The sequence below is a fragment of the Populus euphratica genome, unplaced genomic scaffold, assembly GCF_000495115.2.
Source record: "Populus euphratica unplaced genomic scaffold, PopEup_1.0 scaffold63.1, whole genome shotgun sequence".
Taxonomy (NCBI): domain Eukaryota; kingdom Viridiplantae; phylum Streptophyta; class Magnoliopsida; order Malpighiales; family Salicaceae; genus Populus; species Populus euphratica.
The window spans coordinates 213,299-228,505 of NW_011499942.1; the positions used below are offsets into that span (position 1 = coordinate 213,299).

Here is a 15,207-nt window from a genome sequence, read left to right on the forward strand (position 1 = left end):
TGATCCACTAATCTCTACAAGTTCTTGATAACAAGTGAGTGACAAACCAATTACATCATGTCTTGTTGATTGTTTGGTATGTAAAAAGGGTTTATTGAGTTTTGATAATGATATTGTAAATATTTATTAACATGGTTTGGAATTGGATTGAAATTATGTTTTTAAAAAATATAAATTTATTTTTTATTTTTTAAAATTATTTTGATGTGTTAAGTTATTTTAATAAAAAATAATTTAAACAACATCTACTGTTATAATCTCAAACAAGTACACCACAAATCTCCACCATGCTCAACTATACATGAGTTTGCGGGCAATCATTAAGCCGTTTACTACAGCTTTTCAATCAAATCTTAATTTCTCCAAACCTTACAAGTTCCCTCCCATCCAATTCCGTCTTTGATTCAAGAAGATTTAGAGGGTCTCTTTCGTTATCCTTCCATGGCTGTTCTCTTGGTTGTTAGTTCACTTTCACTGGCTTTTCGGACACGAAAAGGGTTGTCTACGAAAATCATCTGCACTCACATTGGTGTCTGAGTCTCTCTCCACAGTTCCTCTCATGGTGATAGTGGGACACTAATCCATGAGATTAGAGAATTTTTTTACTGAAGCACGCACTCCACTAATCACGGTGAAGATTGTATTAAGGCCCACCTAACTTCCTATTAAGCGTTCATCAAAGACAATAATTACAGGAGAGAATTTCCTCGGACTTAATTATCCCTCCAACATTCCAAAGTCATTCCCATACTTAGTAAATTCTTGCTTCATCAATCCACTCTGTGTTTTTTTTTTCTCCCTTCATTAATTTTTTAAAAGGAATCACAACAAAACACAAACAATAGATGCACGAGTGGAAGCAGTGTTAAAAGCGTTTTGGACCTTTATGAGAGCAGGGGATGGGCTTGCAGTGACTGGATGTCTACAGAGGACAGCAGAACAAGCCATTGAGATGTGTTGTGTATAGCAAGAGCAAGAACCTCTCTTGGCTTCTGTACAACAGCTCACTTGTGTTAACTCGTGGTGGTTTTGTCACTTCTCATCAAGTTGATATCCCGTACCTCCATAACTCTGTGGTCCTCGTCACATTTATCTTTTAACCCCTTCCCTATTTACCTTCCTATGTCACAATCCATCCTCCTGGTTATTGACCTTTTGATTCCATGTTTACTGGATCCTTCGCGATTTTTTTAACGGTGTCAAAAGGTTTTTGAATAAATGGTGACTGACCCATTTTCGACCACTGAATCAAATCGTTGATAATCCATGGCTAGGTAATAGTGTATAAAAACTTTAATCTCAAGAAGAACATTTTGCACTCCATCCCTTGTTTCAATTTTCGATTTCTTGTGGTTAACTGGGCCCAATTTCTTGTGGTTAAATAGGCCGGAATACGGTCCATATTTTGTAGCACCCTGGCGTGGTCCAAAAATCTCCGCAGGTTACAGCAAGGATTCATGGGCTTTTATCTGAGCTCTATTTGCTAGAAAAATGGAGAAGGTCCTTAAAGACCTTTTGACGTTGTTGTCCTGGAATCGTCGATTTATACAAGCACATTTGAGTTCCAACGCGACATTTTTTTTTTTTTTGGAATGAAGTTGTTGCTGGGAATGAAAAGCAATTTTCAAGCACTCAGATCACTCATTGTTGCAAAATATCCCGTGGACCGTCAGTCATTTTCTAACATGGTCCCCTTCCAAGATACATGGAGGGCACTTGCATTCATGGTCCATTCATTTCCATACCTCCTCTTTCCTCTGTCACATGGATACACAGTGCATGCCTTCATCTTCTTCCTTGCACTCCAAAAGTCACAAAAATGTCACTGTGATTCCACCGTTGATTAGAAGGCAACAAAAGAACACCACAGTTTACTTCAAGTACAGGATGTATGAAGGAACTCCCTTCTCTGATTCTTCCTGAAACTTCTCTTTGTATTAATGCATAAATTTAACCATCAGTCTCTCTTCTTTCAGCCGTGGCTATCTTGCTTGTGCCTGCAGATGCCCGCAAGAGCGACGGGAAATTACAACTCAAAGACCTTTAGTAACGAAGGCAAAGAAAGTTCCTGTAGAATTGAGTGAGGAGCCTGCTAAAGGAACTGTTGCTGGTGCTGTTGCTCTTATTATTGGTACCAGTATTGGTTCTGGGATACTTGCCCTGCCACAGAAAGCTTCTACTGCAGTAAGGTTTTCGCTTTCCCTTTCTGTCTCTCCTCCACACACATATTCAAGCTTTCAATGCAGTTGTGATTAACAGACACTTATGATATTCCTATGATTATTTACAATCATGCTAAAGACTGCCATTTCAGAAATGATCCCATTCGTTATGATTAATTAATGTATCAAAACCTCCATTTCAGGGAGTCATTCCAAGTTCAATATGCATGATAGTATGTTGGGGTTTTCTCCTAATTGAAGCACTTTTGCTTGTTGAGATCAATGTGGGTTTGAGGAGGAAGCAAGGAAAAAATGAAGATGAGAGTGAACTAGATGTCATATCTATTAGGACTATGGCTCAAGAGACCCTAGGAGACTGGGGTGGAACCTTGGCTACCATTACCTATGTCTTCTTGGCTTACACTTCCATGATTGCCTATACTTCCAAGTCTGGAGAGATCCTTTTTCATTTGGTAAATCTTCCAGAATCTGTTTCATCCTGCCTCTTCACTACTATATTCACTGTGCTAGTTTCCGTTGGTGGGACTCAAGCAACTGATCAAGTCAATCAATGGCTTACTGCTTCCATGATAGGTATACGATGATTTTGTTGTTAAAACCATATTAAGAAATGCAATAAAATGCTTCCACACTATTCCACTTATTTGGACAGCTTCCCCTGTTCCTCTTGGAAACGTTGTGTTACTTTTGCATCAGTAACTTGTTGCCGGGCTAGTTACTTTAATGGCTACATATGAATCCTAACAACGAGGAGGGACTAATGCACAGGTTTGCTACTAGCGATTGAGGTGATAGCTGTTGCTTTCGGAGGGTGGTCAGGATTGGAGGGAAGTGGTGACTGGGGAAAAGTTCCAGCTACAATTCCTGTGATGATTTTTGCTTTAGTGTATCATGATCTAGCACCTGGTAAATAGGTTCTTCTCCAAAATATGTACTTTTTGATCAACAGAAAGCCTCCTCGTTCACTCTATTCAATATCCCTGCAGTTCTCTGTGCTTATTTGGGTGGTGACCTTAAGCGACTAAGGACTTCAGTTTTGCTGGGTAGCAGTGTTCCTTTGCTGGCCTTGCTTGTTTGGGATGCAATTGCACTTGGCCTTTCTGCCCAGGCTGATCAAGTTGTTGATCCAGTTTTGCTTATGAGGTAATTAGACTGCATATTATATGAAGACTTGAGATGCTCGGTAATTTTCTAGTTAATGTAATTCATAATTTATCAACAAATAAACAAATGGTGAGATTAATTAATATCTATGATGCACGGTCCTTGCATCAGTGAGAGATGGAGTGGGGTTTCATATATGGTAGAGGCCTTCTCACTTCTTGCAGTAGCAACATCATTGATTGGCACTCTCCTTGGCTTCTTGGAGTTCTTCAAGGAGCAACTGAAGAACCTCTCAAGGGATTCGAAAGCTACACGAACATTACAGGTAACATTTTTTTTCCCTTTTCTAATTCTGCCTCATAGTGATTATTTATCAGCACAAGTTCTCCTATCCATAACATTAATAATATCATTAGCGTAAAATGCAAAGATATTACAGGAACCAATTGGGTTGGGTGAATGGTGGGAAAGGAATAAAATCAGCTTCACGGCAAAGGCAATGGCAGTTGCTCCAACGCTAGTCGTCTCAACCATTGTTCCAGATGCATTCTCCGCCGCCACAGACATCGCTGTAAGTCCCCACAAGGATGCTAAATGGATTTTAAGAATGATCACCTAACAACAACTAGCTTTTAGCGCATTCCGTTCAAAAAGGAATGCTAACTCGTGTTTTGGATCAGAGCACACAGTTCAATAGTAAAACCTAGAGAACCGATCTTTCTGATCACTGACCCTTCAATGTGGAACAGGGAGGCTACTGCATGACAATTCTCTATGGAGTTCTCCCACCGGCAATGGCGTGGGCAATGTATAACAAGGAACAAGAGGACAGTAGTCAAAATGAGCTATCAAGAGTAAGGCCTGCTCTTCTTGGGGTGGGCATCTTAGCAGGTGGGATAGTGGTGGAGCAAATCTTGCAGGATTTCTCAGCATTGCACCATTAAAAAGGACAGCCAAAATCATTCCACTCCAAATATGAATTGCCTTTAATGTTACGACCAACTTGTGAATCGAAATACGTATTGTTTCAGAATATGAAATGCATAGAATAAGAGAGCACCATCGGCTTCTAAGCATAACCAGGCAAACATATTTTTCCTCCTGCCTGGGGTCGCCTGCCACAACAAGAGGCCCTCTTGTGGGCGACAAAACACAGGCCAATGACCCGTTATGATGAAATTGTAAATGGTTATGGGGGTTTGACGTTGACAGAAGCCTCTTACTCTAGTCACTCCACTATGTGTTTGTGTCTGAGGAAAGGGGATAGAAATTATTTAAAAAAAGTATACAAATTTTCCCAAAATGTTTTTTTTTTTTAAAAAAAACTCTTAGCTTTATTAGTATTGTATCCACTTGTTGCGGATAAGTCCGTTTTAACAATCCATCAATTTAAAAATCTAAGTGAATGGAATAAAAATGCAATCAATATTAACCATTGAAAATTCTTAATTAATTTATATTTTTTAGTATTTAACATCATATTTATGTTTTATATTTGAGTCTAAATATATCATATGAATATGTTTAATTTTTATCAATAAAAAGAGAGAAAAGGATGCGAATAATTATTTATTTAAAAAAAACCAAATTAGAAGGCTCAATAATAATCCGTCTATATTAAAAGGATATTTAATTTTATTTAATGAATTTATATAAAAATTAATTTGATTAAATAATGAAAGAAAAAGGGGGAAAAGAAGATGCGGGGTGGGAACGGGCCAGGCCCACCTTTCTGACCCAAGAGGCGACTAAGCCCACATATCTGGGTTGGACACTTGCAGCCCAACCATTAAAAGAAAAGCACGCAGACGAAGGCGACGCGTTGCTGCCTCTACAGCTTCCCACCTCTACATATCCAAACAATGAAAAACTTAATTTCCCCCTCCATCAACCAAAAATGAAAATTTAATATCACTTTTTTTATTTGAAAAGAATGACGTCGTTTTATGCCAAAATAACTAAAAACAGAGCGGTTTTAATCCATTTAACTACAGAAAAAAACAATATTATTTTAAATTTTTTATAATAATGTTTATCTTTTTAATACCCTATCTCTTGTTGTGTGAAATTACTTGTTTTATTTTCATTCTCATCTTTTAAATTCCCTTATTCCGCCCTACACCCACAGACATTATGTTTATGCAAATAGCCTACATCCTGATCTTCGCGGATAGAAGCAATTGAGTTGAGAAAAATCACCACAAAATCACAATGATTTTGGAACTCAAGATTTTAATTGTTCAAAAAATAATTTGATTTTTCGATGGTAAGAACAGGGATAATTTATTTCACAAGAGATTTAATTATTGCATAAAGTAACATAATCAAACAATACAAGTCATAAACATATCAGACAAGTGAATACAAGCATTCTCACCAAGCTGGAATTCCAACCTTCAAGTTCAAAAAGTACATGCAAAAGAGGGTATTTGAACACATCTGTCTACTTAGGCCAAGTAAGATCCTAGTTTTTCACAGTTGTAACATGCTTCAGAAGCATCTGTACAACATCATGGGAAACTTCAGAAGCATCTGTACAACATCATGGGAGATCCTTGCGGCTTCTTTCTTCAGGTGACCAATCTTTGCCTCAGTTTCTTGCTCCAACCGCTTCACATTAGCACCAGAGTCACCGCTGCTCTGTTTGATGTTCACATAAGTAGGTTCAAGTCAGCTCTTGAATGATACAACAACGTGCTCAAATTAGATCATGGATTGACTTTAGTTTCACTTTAGTAAATGACGAGAAATTATGGGAGTAAGAATGACCAAGTTTGGCCAAACTCTTTAGAATGCCTGAAATGACATTCGAGGAAAGAAGAGAACAAGTGCGGGATATGCAATGCCGGAGAAGTATCATACGTTGCTAGGAATGCATGACGGATTTATCACACACACAGATATAAGTAGCAAAGGTGACTAGCAAATAAATTAATATTTCCTCATTCTTAATGTTCTCATATGAACGAATTAACAGGAATTTTTCCTTTTTGTGTTCTTACCTCAGCAAGCTTCCTCTGAAATTCAGCTTCCATTTGAGCACGAAATTCAGCAATCTCCTTGTCAGCCTCTTCTTTGGCTTGTTTCAGTCTAGCCATTTTTTCTGGACAAAAAGAAACAGATGCGTGTAAGAATCAAGATCTGCACCAATGCAGTGATTGATTACATCATAAATGCAATTAACAAGGTGTGAAAGTTACTTCCAGGGTACAGAAATTTACGCTTTACTACATCACATTCCAAAACAAATAACATAAGCTTCAATTCAACGTTTGAGCTGCAAGACCAATTTTAAATTTTCCTATAAACCATGCCATGCAGATCTAAGTTGCAGAGGAGCACAGGAAACACAGAAGAAAAAAGAAGCCCAACCTCTCCGCTCCTTGTTTAGCTGGAAGGAGAGAAAAGATACAAGAATGGATGATAGGTGAGAAAGAAAAAGGACAGGCCTTCCTCCTAATTTTGGATGGATTGAAAAATATAACAACTCCAGAAAAGGGAGTAGATCCTCATCTTCCTTGATTGGGTATTTACTTCTTGAATGAAACGAGAACCTCATCATTTCCATTCCTCCCCCCTACTCATCTTTCCTATGTCCCTCCATCCAAACAGACATAATATACAATCAAGGACTAGGTAAGTCTCATCCAAACAACCTGGGAAAAAAGCATCATAGATACACATAAAATAATGTAATTTTTTAACCAATTCTATCTAGTGCCCTTTGTACAAGGATGTGAAAAGAACACAAATACCAGGATTTACAAGCAAAGGGATGACAAGTAATTTAAAGAGAAAGAGATGTATTTCTACAGTCAAAAGCATAAAGAAGGGAAGACGTGGTTACCAATTCTAGCAGCATTGACAATATGCTGAGCTTCTTGCTCTGCAGCAAGTAAGAGTTGAATTCCATTCTGACCCCTGTTGGCTTCCATTCTTCGTGAAATCTCCAATGCTGAACTGAAATAAAAAGACGATGAGAGCACCTAAAATTAGCATCTGATGCTCCTTGCAGAAATATCAATTGGCTTCTTCAAGTAACAAAGTGGATTTTGATTTGCATAAAAACAAGCAAATACAGATACAAGGCTCGACGAGTAACAAAATATATAAATCCATGAACATTTACAAAACAAGAAAATTGCTATAAATTGCTTATTTTTAAAGCCAAAAGACAATCCACTTTCTATATAAAAAAATACTCATACTAAATTACTCAGTGCTCACAATCCTCAAGAAGATCAATAAGTACAAGCAAAATCTAACCATCCTATTGTATCTTTATCTTTATAGATAGCAACCAGTGCTCAAAATCCAAAATTCCCAGAAACCAATCACTACCCTTTGAATTAAAAGATAAAAAGCTCCCATCTTATCGAAAAATATCACTGATCCAACACATCCCCTACTCTTAACAATCAAGATCTACACAAATGACTATGAATTCAGTCTCGATTACAAAGAGTAAACTAGACACACTAGCAACCAAGCAAACTCCTACCAATTCCAGCAGACGAACCAAAAAAAAAAAAAACAACTAAGATTTTTCACGTAAGAAACCATTTCCAAGATTTAACCATTCAAGAAACTCAAGAAAATGAGATCAAGAAAAATTTGGCGAGTAAAAGATCCAAGCGCAAACGGTGCAGTGTGATCTGAGAATACATGCAGGGATGTTGCCAGAGAAGTAGCAGAAAATCTAGAAACATGACGAGGAAGAAATCTGTTACCTGAGGAACCGGTACAATTTTTTTCCTTTCTGTCAAGAGATTTTCTTTCTAACACATGTCTTCGGTAGGTGCTAGAAACTTGTGTCATTATTTGTAAGTTAAAAGTAATTTTTTTTAATTTTTTAATTTTTAAAATTTTATTTTCAATATAAAATAATTTAAAAATATAAAAAAATAATTTTTTTTTATTAATGTGGGTGTCCGGACCAGCTTACGCACACCACGACTAATCCCACGGCCCACTGAATATCATACAAACTCAGTAATCAGGTAAGACACTGCGAGAATGACAGACGTACCGTACAAGAAGGGACTTAGTAAAGACATGAAGGGAAGAAACTTTCAGTTCCACTCCCACTGAGACTCGAATCAAATTTAAAAAAAGGAGAGTGTCCCTAACAAGTAAGGTTCTAGCCCAACGGTGGGAGATGTTTGTCCTCTTCCTCCGCACCTGGGTTCGAGTCTTATCGTGCATGCCTGTCACCCCTGCGGTGCCTTACCTATTCATTGGGCTTGCAGGATGTTCAGTGGGCCGTGGGAATTAGTTGTAGTGCGCTGTCTTACCTATTCATTGGGCTTGTAGGATGTTCAGTGGGCTGTTTAATATGGATATTCAGATCAGATTACACGTACTACAACTAATCTAACAATCCATTAAATATCCTACAAATCTAATAATTAGGTAAGACACTGCTGACAGGTGTACTATACAAGAAGGAACTCAATAAAGATATAAAGGGAAGAACTTTTTAGTTCCATTCCCACTTAAACTCAAACCAAATTTAAAGGAAGAAGAAACGTCCCTAACAACGACTGAATCACAACCCTTCTAATTAAAAAAAAAAAAAACTACACGGCAAAATAAATTTAAACTTTCTAAAAAAACAAAACTACACGGCAATAATAAACACTTCCTCACCTTATTTGTATGCTGTAGTCTATATTAATTGAGTTTAAAAAAAATTAAAATTCAAAAATTTTCAAAAAAAAAAAAACAGTTGTATTCACCTTAGTCTCTGTTCATCGACTCATAAGGATTGTTTTTTTTAAAAAAACAAAAAACAAAAGAAGAAAAACATGGAGGCTGTTAGAAAAGAAATGGGCTCGAAGGGGTAAATCAAGAGCTGGAAGCACGCTTGGACCTCTGATCACTCCTTCTCTACCGCAACAGAGAAGAGAAATGGAAGCGGGCTTGGACCTCTGATTTTTCCCTGTGAAGCTGTTCTGTAAGATCTTTCCTCTCCTCTTGCCACCTTTGTCGACATCGTATTTAGCTTGAGCTTCCTTCATTTTCATCAACCTACTAATGAAGCCATCACCTTGTTCCTTCTGTCAGCCTGATCAACATTTTGACCAAGATTCTTCCTTTTTATTGAATTCCACATGAAAGAAAACACAAATGTATGGTTTGCACAAACAGAAACGGCAATGAACCCACCTGCAAAAAATGTGTAGTGACACGGAATGTCTTAAAAATACATGAATCAGCAGGCTGGCATAAGCTAAAAGCTCGTCCATATAGCAACGGTCCCTGAGCATCCTGTCTCGAAATGAGGGTAGTTTCTAATAGGCTCCTCGTATAATTTATTTTTGAGGATAGACACAACAATGTGGCATGGTTGCTTGCTAATTTCCATCAACTTGTGCAGACTGCTATTGCTACGTTATCCCGAGTCAATCGTTCCTATAGAAAGCAATTTCACCCGTGTAAGAAAAGATCTGTTGCAGAATTTTATAGAAAAGCAAAGCACCGCCAAGAAGAATTATTGTCTCCATTGTATGATCAAAGGACTATCTCTGACTATAAGATTCTTTTTATTCATTTCATTTTTATATGGGGAATTGGGAGTTCAATGGAGGGTATCATTTTGTGGCTCCCCTAATTTGTCAAAATGTTATGCAGCTCCAATCTCAACGGCCTGTTCACAGTACGAATTTTCATTCCTAGTATACTTGTTTCAGCAATGAATGTAATGGGATCCAGGATGCATACAAAAACCTGCAAATGCAGACTTTTACTAATTACATCCATACCTCAAGGATAACTGTAAGATAACTCTCACAAGAGGAGCTTCGTTCTATTTAATGACAAATTTCACACATATTATTGTTTACAATTCAGTTTGAACCATGCTATGCATTTGGAATCAAATAAGGATTAGAGTTATAAGAATCTGATGAAAGTCGAAGAACTGTCTTTGAAGTCGGAACTGATTGAATGAAAACCTATCTTACAGAAACTCTCCTGCAAACGACTGCACTTCTCAGCATATCATATTCATATTTGGAGAGAAATAGAAGAGTAGTTGTTGTAAACATTTTTTAGAAATAATCTGACACACAAAACATCATACAGACTGGGAAGGATCCTTGTATTGGCCAGAGGAAAACTGTTGATTTTGTTGTCCTATGGAACTGAAAATTCAAAGCAAGAAGTTGGTCTTAGCCCGTTGTCTATCTCGTGCTCCGATAATCAGGATGCACAACTTTTTTAAGCCATTTTGTCTGACAATGCAATCACTTTGCTGCGGATCATTAAAGGCAATCAACTTTATAAAGAGTGACGACATTTTCCACAATAAGTACCTTCACCTTCAGTAGGAGAATCACGTGAAAGAGCAAGGGACTACTATAAATATCAGAAACTTGAACAGGTTCCTGCGTTCTTATTATCTTGATGAATGCAAATTGATTTCACTGTTCAATAAATACATCTCCAATACGGTCTTGGGATGTGATTTTGATAGCCTGTAATTTGTCAGCATGCCTCCTCATAATAAATTCTGAAACGCTCTTGCCTCTAGTTTCATATCAACATTATCTTTTGTTTGAGCATTTTCTGATGATTAATTCACCTCCTAGATAAAACGATTTAGTGGGATACCAAGGCACAAGATTTCTTCACAGACATGGAGATCCTGATGTCACTTGCCAGAAGCACGAGCGGCCCCAATTAATTCTTCCTCGATCATTTTCAAAATTTCCGAGACCTGCACAAAATATAGAAGAAAAACTTGTACCAATCAAAACAACGATGTGTCAAGGAAATTAGAGAGCATAATTAGAGTGACAGTGAGCAGGGGAAACTTCAGGAAATTAGAGTGACAGTGAGCAGGGGAAACTTTCAGATGTAAGGGTATAATGTTTTGGTACGAAAAAGAATTTTTGCATTACAAGATAGGCATGACAGGCCTGCATCATACAGAAGATTAAGAAAATAGACCATGCCTTACCTCAGAAAACTGCTGCAACGCAGGCGAATAGTGATACAGTGTCCTGTATATCTTGTCAAGCAGGCTTAAAAGTACATCCACTTGATCACCTAGCAGATCAACCTATTCAATCATATGGAGAAAGACATGTACCTCTTAATAAAACAATGTAACATTTCCAGGAAGAACTTTAATTTTATGCGAACTTCCACAGAATGAAGTCCATTTGGGATAAAAAGAGAACAAATAATGAGCTCAAAACCTCAGTTTCAGCCCTTCTGAGATTCTCACATCTCCTTAGAAAAGCCTTTTTATAAAGCAAATCCTCTCTCCTTTGCAAGGAAACAAGTTCAACGAGTGGATTCAGATAATGAGTTGCTTCCTCCACCCTGTAAGAAACAGCAAACTTTCTTAGCAACGAATATAACTTATTCACTAGATCATACATACTAAACATTTATGCCCTTATATGTTGGAAAACAAACACAAGAAAGCTAATGAAACAAGCGTGATCAGAAGCAATGGCAAGGAATCCGGGTACATCTCTATCAGTATATAGATAGTAATCGCAATTTAGATAAATTCTCCCTCGGTATATTTCAAGCAATATCATAGGTGAAGAAGGATAAGAGTTTGTGAAAATAACGCATTAGAGAAGGGGGGAGAGCTAATGGAAAATTGAGGTACCTTAAAATGTTCAGCACTAATTTCTTTTCCACTATTCGCTTAAAGTCCATTAATACTTGAGAAAATTCCAGGATAGGTGTAAAATCAGAGTTAGATAGGTTTACTTTGACCTCCTCATCAAATCTTTCTGTATCTGCAACAGCAACACCTAAACTTGATCTTAACTCTCTCAGTAGTCCTTTACTCATAGCTACGTGCTCCAAAGCTTTCTTAACTTCGCTACAAACTGAAAATGAAGTGCTATCTATCTCAGTCAACAATTCCCTCGTGTGCTGAGATTTGTTCAGTTTTTCATGTTTCAGTGCCACAATGGGAAGGGGTGTTTTGTATTCCTTCATTGCTGGACTTGCTTGGCGTTTCAAATATTCGAATTTGATATGCTCTGGCTGTGAATCTTGTTTTTGAACCAAATGCTCCTCTTTACCAATATCTTGACTTATATGTAACTTGTCAGCAGAGGTGAAATTTTCCAATATTCTGAAGCGATCCTCGGCTGTAGTTTCCCCAGAAATGGTACGAGTTTCTGTCATTGCCTCCACAACAATTAATATGAAAATTTCTTCTCTGATGAGGATTTCACAATCATAGGAATCTATCTCTGCCTTCCATTCCTTACACATTTCTTTAAGGAAAACCATAAAGACATCCTCCTTCACTGAATATTCTACGTCCTCAAAAAAACTATTACCCTGAGCAACACAATCCACACTATTCCCAGGATAATTCAACTCTTTGAATTTGCTTACCATGCGAGTGCTTGCCATGTCTCTGATGGTCTCTTTAAAGGCAACCCGATCAATATCTTCCTTTACTATGCTTTCACCGTCACACTGTTCATCAGCCTCATTCCATTCCTTGAAAATTTCTGTGAAGAAGGTTGACAATATTTCCTCCCTTATTGTTCCCTCTAAAGTATGTTCTTGAAAACAATTCCTTTCAGCTCTGGCATCCCGGCACTCAGTTAACACAGAGTCGAGCATACAGCAACAATCCTTCAGTGCCTCTCTGGAGACAAGATAAAACATCTCCTCTGTAATCTGATCTTCAATCTTATCACCTTGCATTTTTTCATCACACTCATTGACAATTTCCTTCAAAATATATTCATATATACCTTCTCTTACCAGGATCGCAATGTCATAACTACGTAACTCAGCGCAGCATTCATGTATGAAGCCTTCCAAAAGAGTAATGTAATTGTCTTCTACTATCAAATTTTGCAAATTTGTATCTTCTTTCTCCATTTCCAGCTTTCTTATTACATTCTGCAGTTTCTCATTTGCATCATGAGAAATTGAGATGCTATTCAACTTCTCCAAAGCATCAGTGCCGTGAAAGTTTGCCTGTTCTTTCATATCAAAATGATACAGCATCTTCGTTGAAGAAGTTTCCTCGTGATCTGCACCTCCATGGTAACCAAAAGATTCATCAAGGTTTTCCCTCCAGTCGAGTAAATTTCCCAGTTTTGCAGTAACGTCTTGGAATCTTTGTCTTGGACTAACACGGCCCTTTTCTGATCTCCTATAGCATGTACACCCTTTTTCCTTGAGAATTTCTAGTTTCTGTGATTTAAGCTCTTCACTTTTTATCCTGATGATCGTTTCATGACTCTTTATCATCTTAGCAACGTGGTGCGCGCTGTCTTCTTCAGAATCCTCTACGTTCAGCTGCTTCATCTGGTCTATTTCTCCAACTCTAACAGTGAAATCGTCAGGGGTATAAGAAATGTCCCCTTCTGATGAAGACTTCCCTTTCATTTTCATAGAAATCCTTCTCTCACGACTGCTGTGGGAGATGCTAAGAGGCTCTAGTTCGTCTTGCAAGCATGTTATCTGTTTCATCAAATCCGCCAAATGCTTGCTCAAGCCTATGGAAACTTGCTTCTGCCACCTCCTAACTTCTGCTGTGAAATTCTCCTGGATATCCCCCATGAAACCATTGATCAAGATAACTAGTACAGCTTTCTCAATTGTCCACCCTAACTGTTGCTCAGTCGGCTCCAACTCCGACAAGAAAATGGCATTCTGCATCTTTTCAAAAGCAAGACCCATGGTTTCTTTTAAGATGTCCATGTCTGAGCTCATCTGCTCAACCCTCAAGCTTTCAAAACCATGATATCTTCTCTTATCAATATTTTCATCTTCAGGGTCAAGTTGTTGTTTGATATTCCACACCTGTTCATCTACTGAATCCTTCAGCTCAGAAAATCCTTCATCTCTATTCCCATCACCACTTACCAGATTGCCAAGAACCTGCTCCTCAATGCCATCGGTCTTTGTTCTCTCAAGCTCCAGAGTGGCTCGTAAAGATTCCAATTCTCTTTCTTTGAGTTCCAATTCATGCCTGAGCTTCATTTCATTTTCTAACCTCTCCGTTAACTCTCTATCCTTTTCTGCGATGGCCAGCTCAGTTTCTCTAAGCCGACCTTCAAGACGGTCTCTAATTTCTGCCAAGTCCCCTAAAGCCTCTTCATCACTGCTTTCAAGACTGCTGTCAGCTTCTTCAATAACAAACTTCAGACACCCTTCGAGCTGCATCACTGCCAACTCGTAGAACTTTGATATCTCATGTAAACGTGCAATAACTCCTTCCTTGGAGTGGACTCTTTCATGTGCCTTATCCATTCTAGAGTGCAGCATGGACATGATAGCGGAATCTGTTATGGAGGATTTAACCTTACCACCCATCCTACTGAATACCTCATCCATTTTTCGAGTTGCAAGCAATGAGCCAAGAGAGATGCCAAACTCTAAAATGAGCGAAAGGAATATCCTCCTTCTGTCTCTCTCACTTTTTTGCCCTAAAAAGTGGATGATCCAACTGAATTTCCGTGATCTTACATGGTCCACGTCGATCTATTCCTCCTCCTCCTCCTCCCCACTTGTCACTCAAAGCAGCTCATCGATCTATTCCTCCTGCTCCTCCCCACTTGTCACTCAAAGCAGCTCGGTAAGGAAGGATAGGTTGGTTTGCCTGGTCCAATTATTTCTTCTGTATTATTTGCAAAATGATTAGCCTAAGATAGCCAACCAACTACAACAAACTAAAAAGGGCTGATGTTGGTGTATTTCATCCAAATCATAGTGCCTTGCATGAATGCAAACAGGAAACACCACAAACCTAAATCAGTTTCCGGTTACACAATCCAATCAAAATCTGAAACAGTATATATTTATTTTGATTCATAAAATTTTTTTTAAAAAAAAACTATATTTATAAAACTTAACCGTGCTAATAAAAAAACATTATTTTTATTTTTTAAAAAAAAAATCAAAATAAGTCATTTAAAAA

The 15,207-nt window shown here is 37.9% G+C and overlaps 3 protein-coding genes across 7 annotated transcripts; 1 reads left to right on the forward strand and 2 right to left on the reverse strand.

The window, feature by feature from the left end:
* Window positions 1–1,568: 1,568 nt before the first annotated feature.
* Window positions 1,569–4,496, forward strand: LOC105137094 (uncharacterized). Of its 5 annotated transcripts, none has more exons than XR_844486.1 (8): window positions 1,569–1,889; window positions 1,977–2,184; window positions 2,366–2,756; window positions 2,952–3,089; window positions 3,170–3,326; window positions 3,459–3,612; window positions 3,704–3,858; window positions 4,037–4,494. XR_844486.1 is itself a non-coding variant. In XM_011042692.1 (8 exons), the coding sequence occupies exons 1-8, from the start codon at window positions 1,765–1,767 to the stop codon at window positions 4,229–4,231; spliced, it is 1,500 nt and encodes a 499-aa protein (XP_011040994.1). In that variant the 5' UTR covers window positions 1,570–1,764; the 3' UTR covers window positions 4,232–4,496. The 5 variants fall into 5 exon arrangements, 4 of the variants coding, with proteins under 4 accessions (XP_011040995.1, XP_011040994.1, XP_011040992.1 ...); XM_011042692.1 differs by having other exon boundaries at window positions 1,570–1,889; window positions 3,727–3,858; window positions 4,037–4,496; XM_011042690.1 differs by having other exon boundaries at window positions 1,571–1,889; window positions 3,718–3,858; window positions 4,037–4,496.
* A 1,281-nt stretch (window positions 4,497–5,777) lies between these two features.
* Window positions 5,778–8,046, reverse strand: LOC105137156 (V-type proton ATPase subunit G 1-like). The gene is made up of 4 exons (XM_011042784.1): window positions 7,953–8,046; window positions 7,135–7,247; window positions 6,290–6,390; window positions 5,778–5,927 (listed from the first exon to the last, which is right to left on the reverse strand). Exons 1-4 carry the CDS (start codon window positions 7,994–7,996, stop codon window positions 5,778–5,780), a joined length of 408 nt encoding a protein of 135 aa, XP_011041086.1. The 5' UTR covers window positions 7,997–8,046.
* Window positions 8,047–10,433: 2,387 nt separating this feature from the next.
* On the reverse strand, window positions 10,434–14,624 carry LOC105137157 (WPP domain associated protein). The gene is made up of 4 exons (XM_011042785.1): window positions 11,917–14,624; window positions 11,492–11,618; window positions 11,251–11,352; window positions 10,434–11,007 (listed from the first exon to the last, which is right to left on the reverse strand). The coding sequence occupies exons 1-4, from the start codon at window positions 14,622–14,624 to the stop codon at window positions 10,942–10,944; spliced, it is 3,003 nt and encodes a 1,000-aa protein (XP_011041087.1). The 3' UTR covers window positions 10,434–10,941.
* Window positions 14,625–15,207: the final 583 nt, after the last annotated feature.

Coding starts and splice junctions, on each gene's coding strand:
- LOC105137094 (XM_011042690.1), top strand. CDS start 1,765: ATGGATACACAGTGCATGCCTTCATCTTCTTCCTTGCACTCCAAAAGT. Junction 1,890..1,976: donor GTTTACTTCAAGTACAGGAT/GTATGAAGGAAC, acceptor CTCTTCTTTCAG/CCGTGGCTATCTTGCTTGTG. Junction 3,613..3,717: donor AAGCTACACGAACATTACAG/GTAACATTTTTT, acceptor TAAAATGCAAAG/ATATTACAGGAACCAATTGG.
- LOC105137156 (XM_011042784.1), bottom strand. CDS start 7,996: ATGTTTCTAGATTTTCTGCTACTTCTCTGGCAACATCCCTGCAT. Junction 7,248..7,952: donor CTCTGGCAACATCCCTGCAT/GTATTCTCAGAT, acceptor TTTTTATTTCAG/TTCAGCATTGGAGATTTCAC. Junction 5,928..6,289: donor TTCAGAGGAAGCTTGCTGAG/GTAAGAACACAA, acceptor AACATCAAACAG/AGCAGCGGTGACTCTGGTGC.
- LOC105137157 (XM_011042785.1), bottom strand. CDS start 14,624: ATGGATGAGGTATTCAGTAGGATGGGTGGTAAGGTTAAATCCTCCATA. Junction 11,619..11,916: donor TTAGTGCTGAACATTTTAAG/GTACCTCAATTT, acceptor TGTTTCTTACAG/GGTGGAGGAAGCAACTCATT. Junction 11,353..11,491: donor TCAGAAGGGCTGAAACTGAG/GTTTTGAGCTCA, acceptor ATGATTGAATAG/GTTGATCTGCTAGGTGATCA.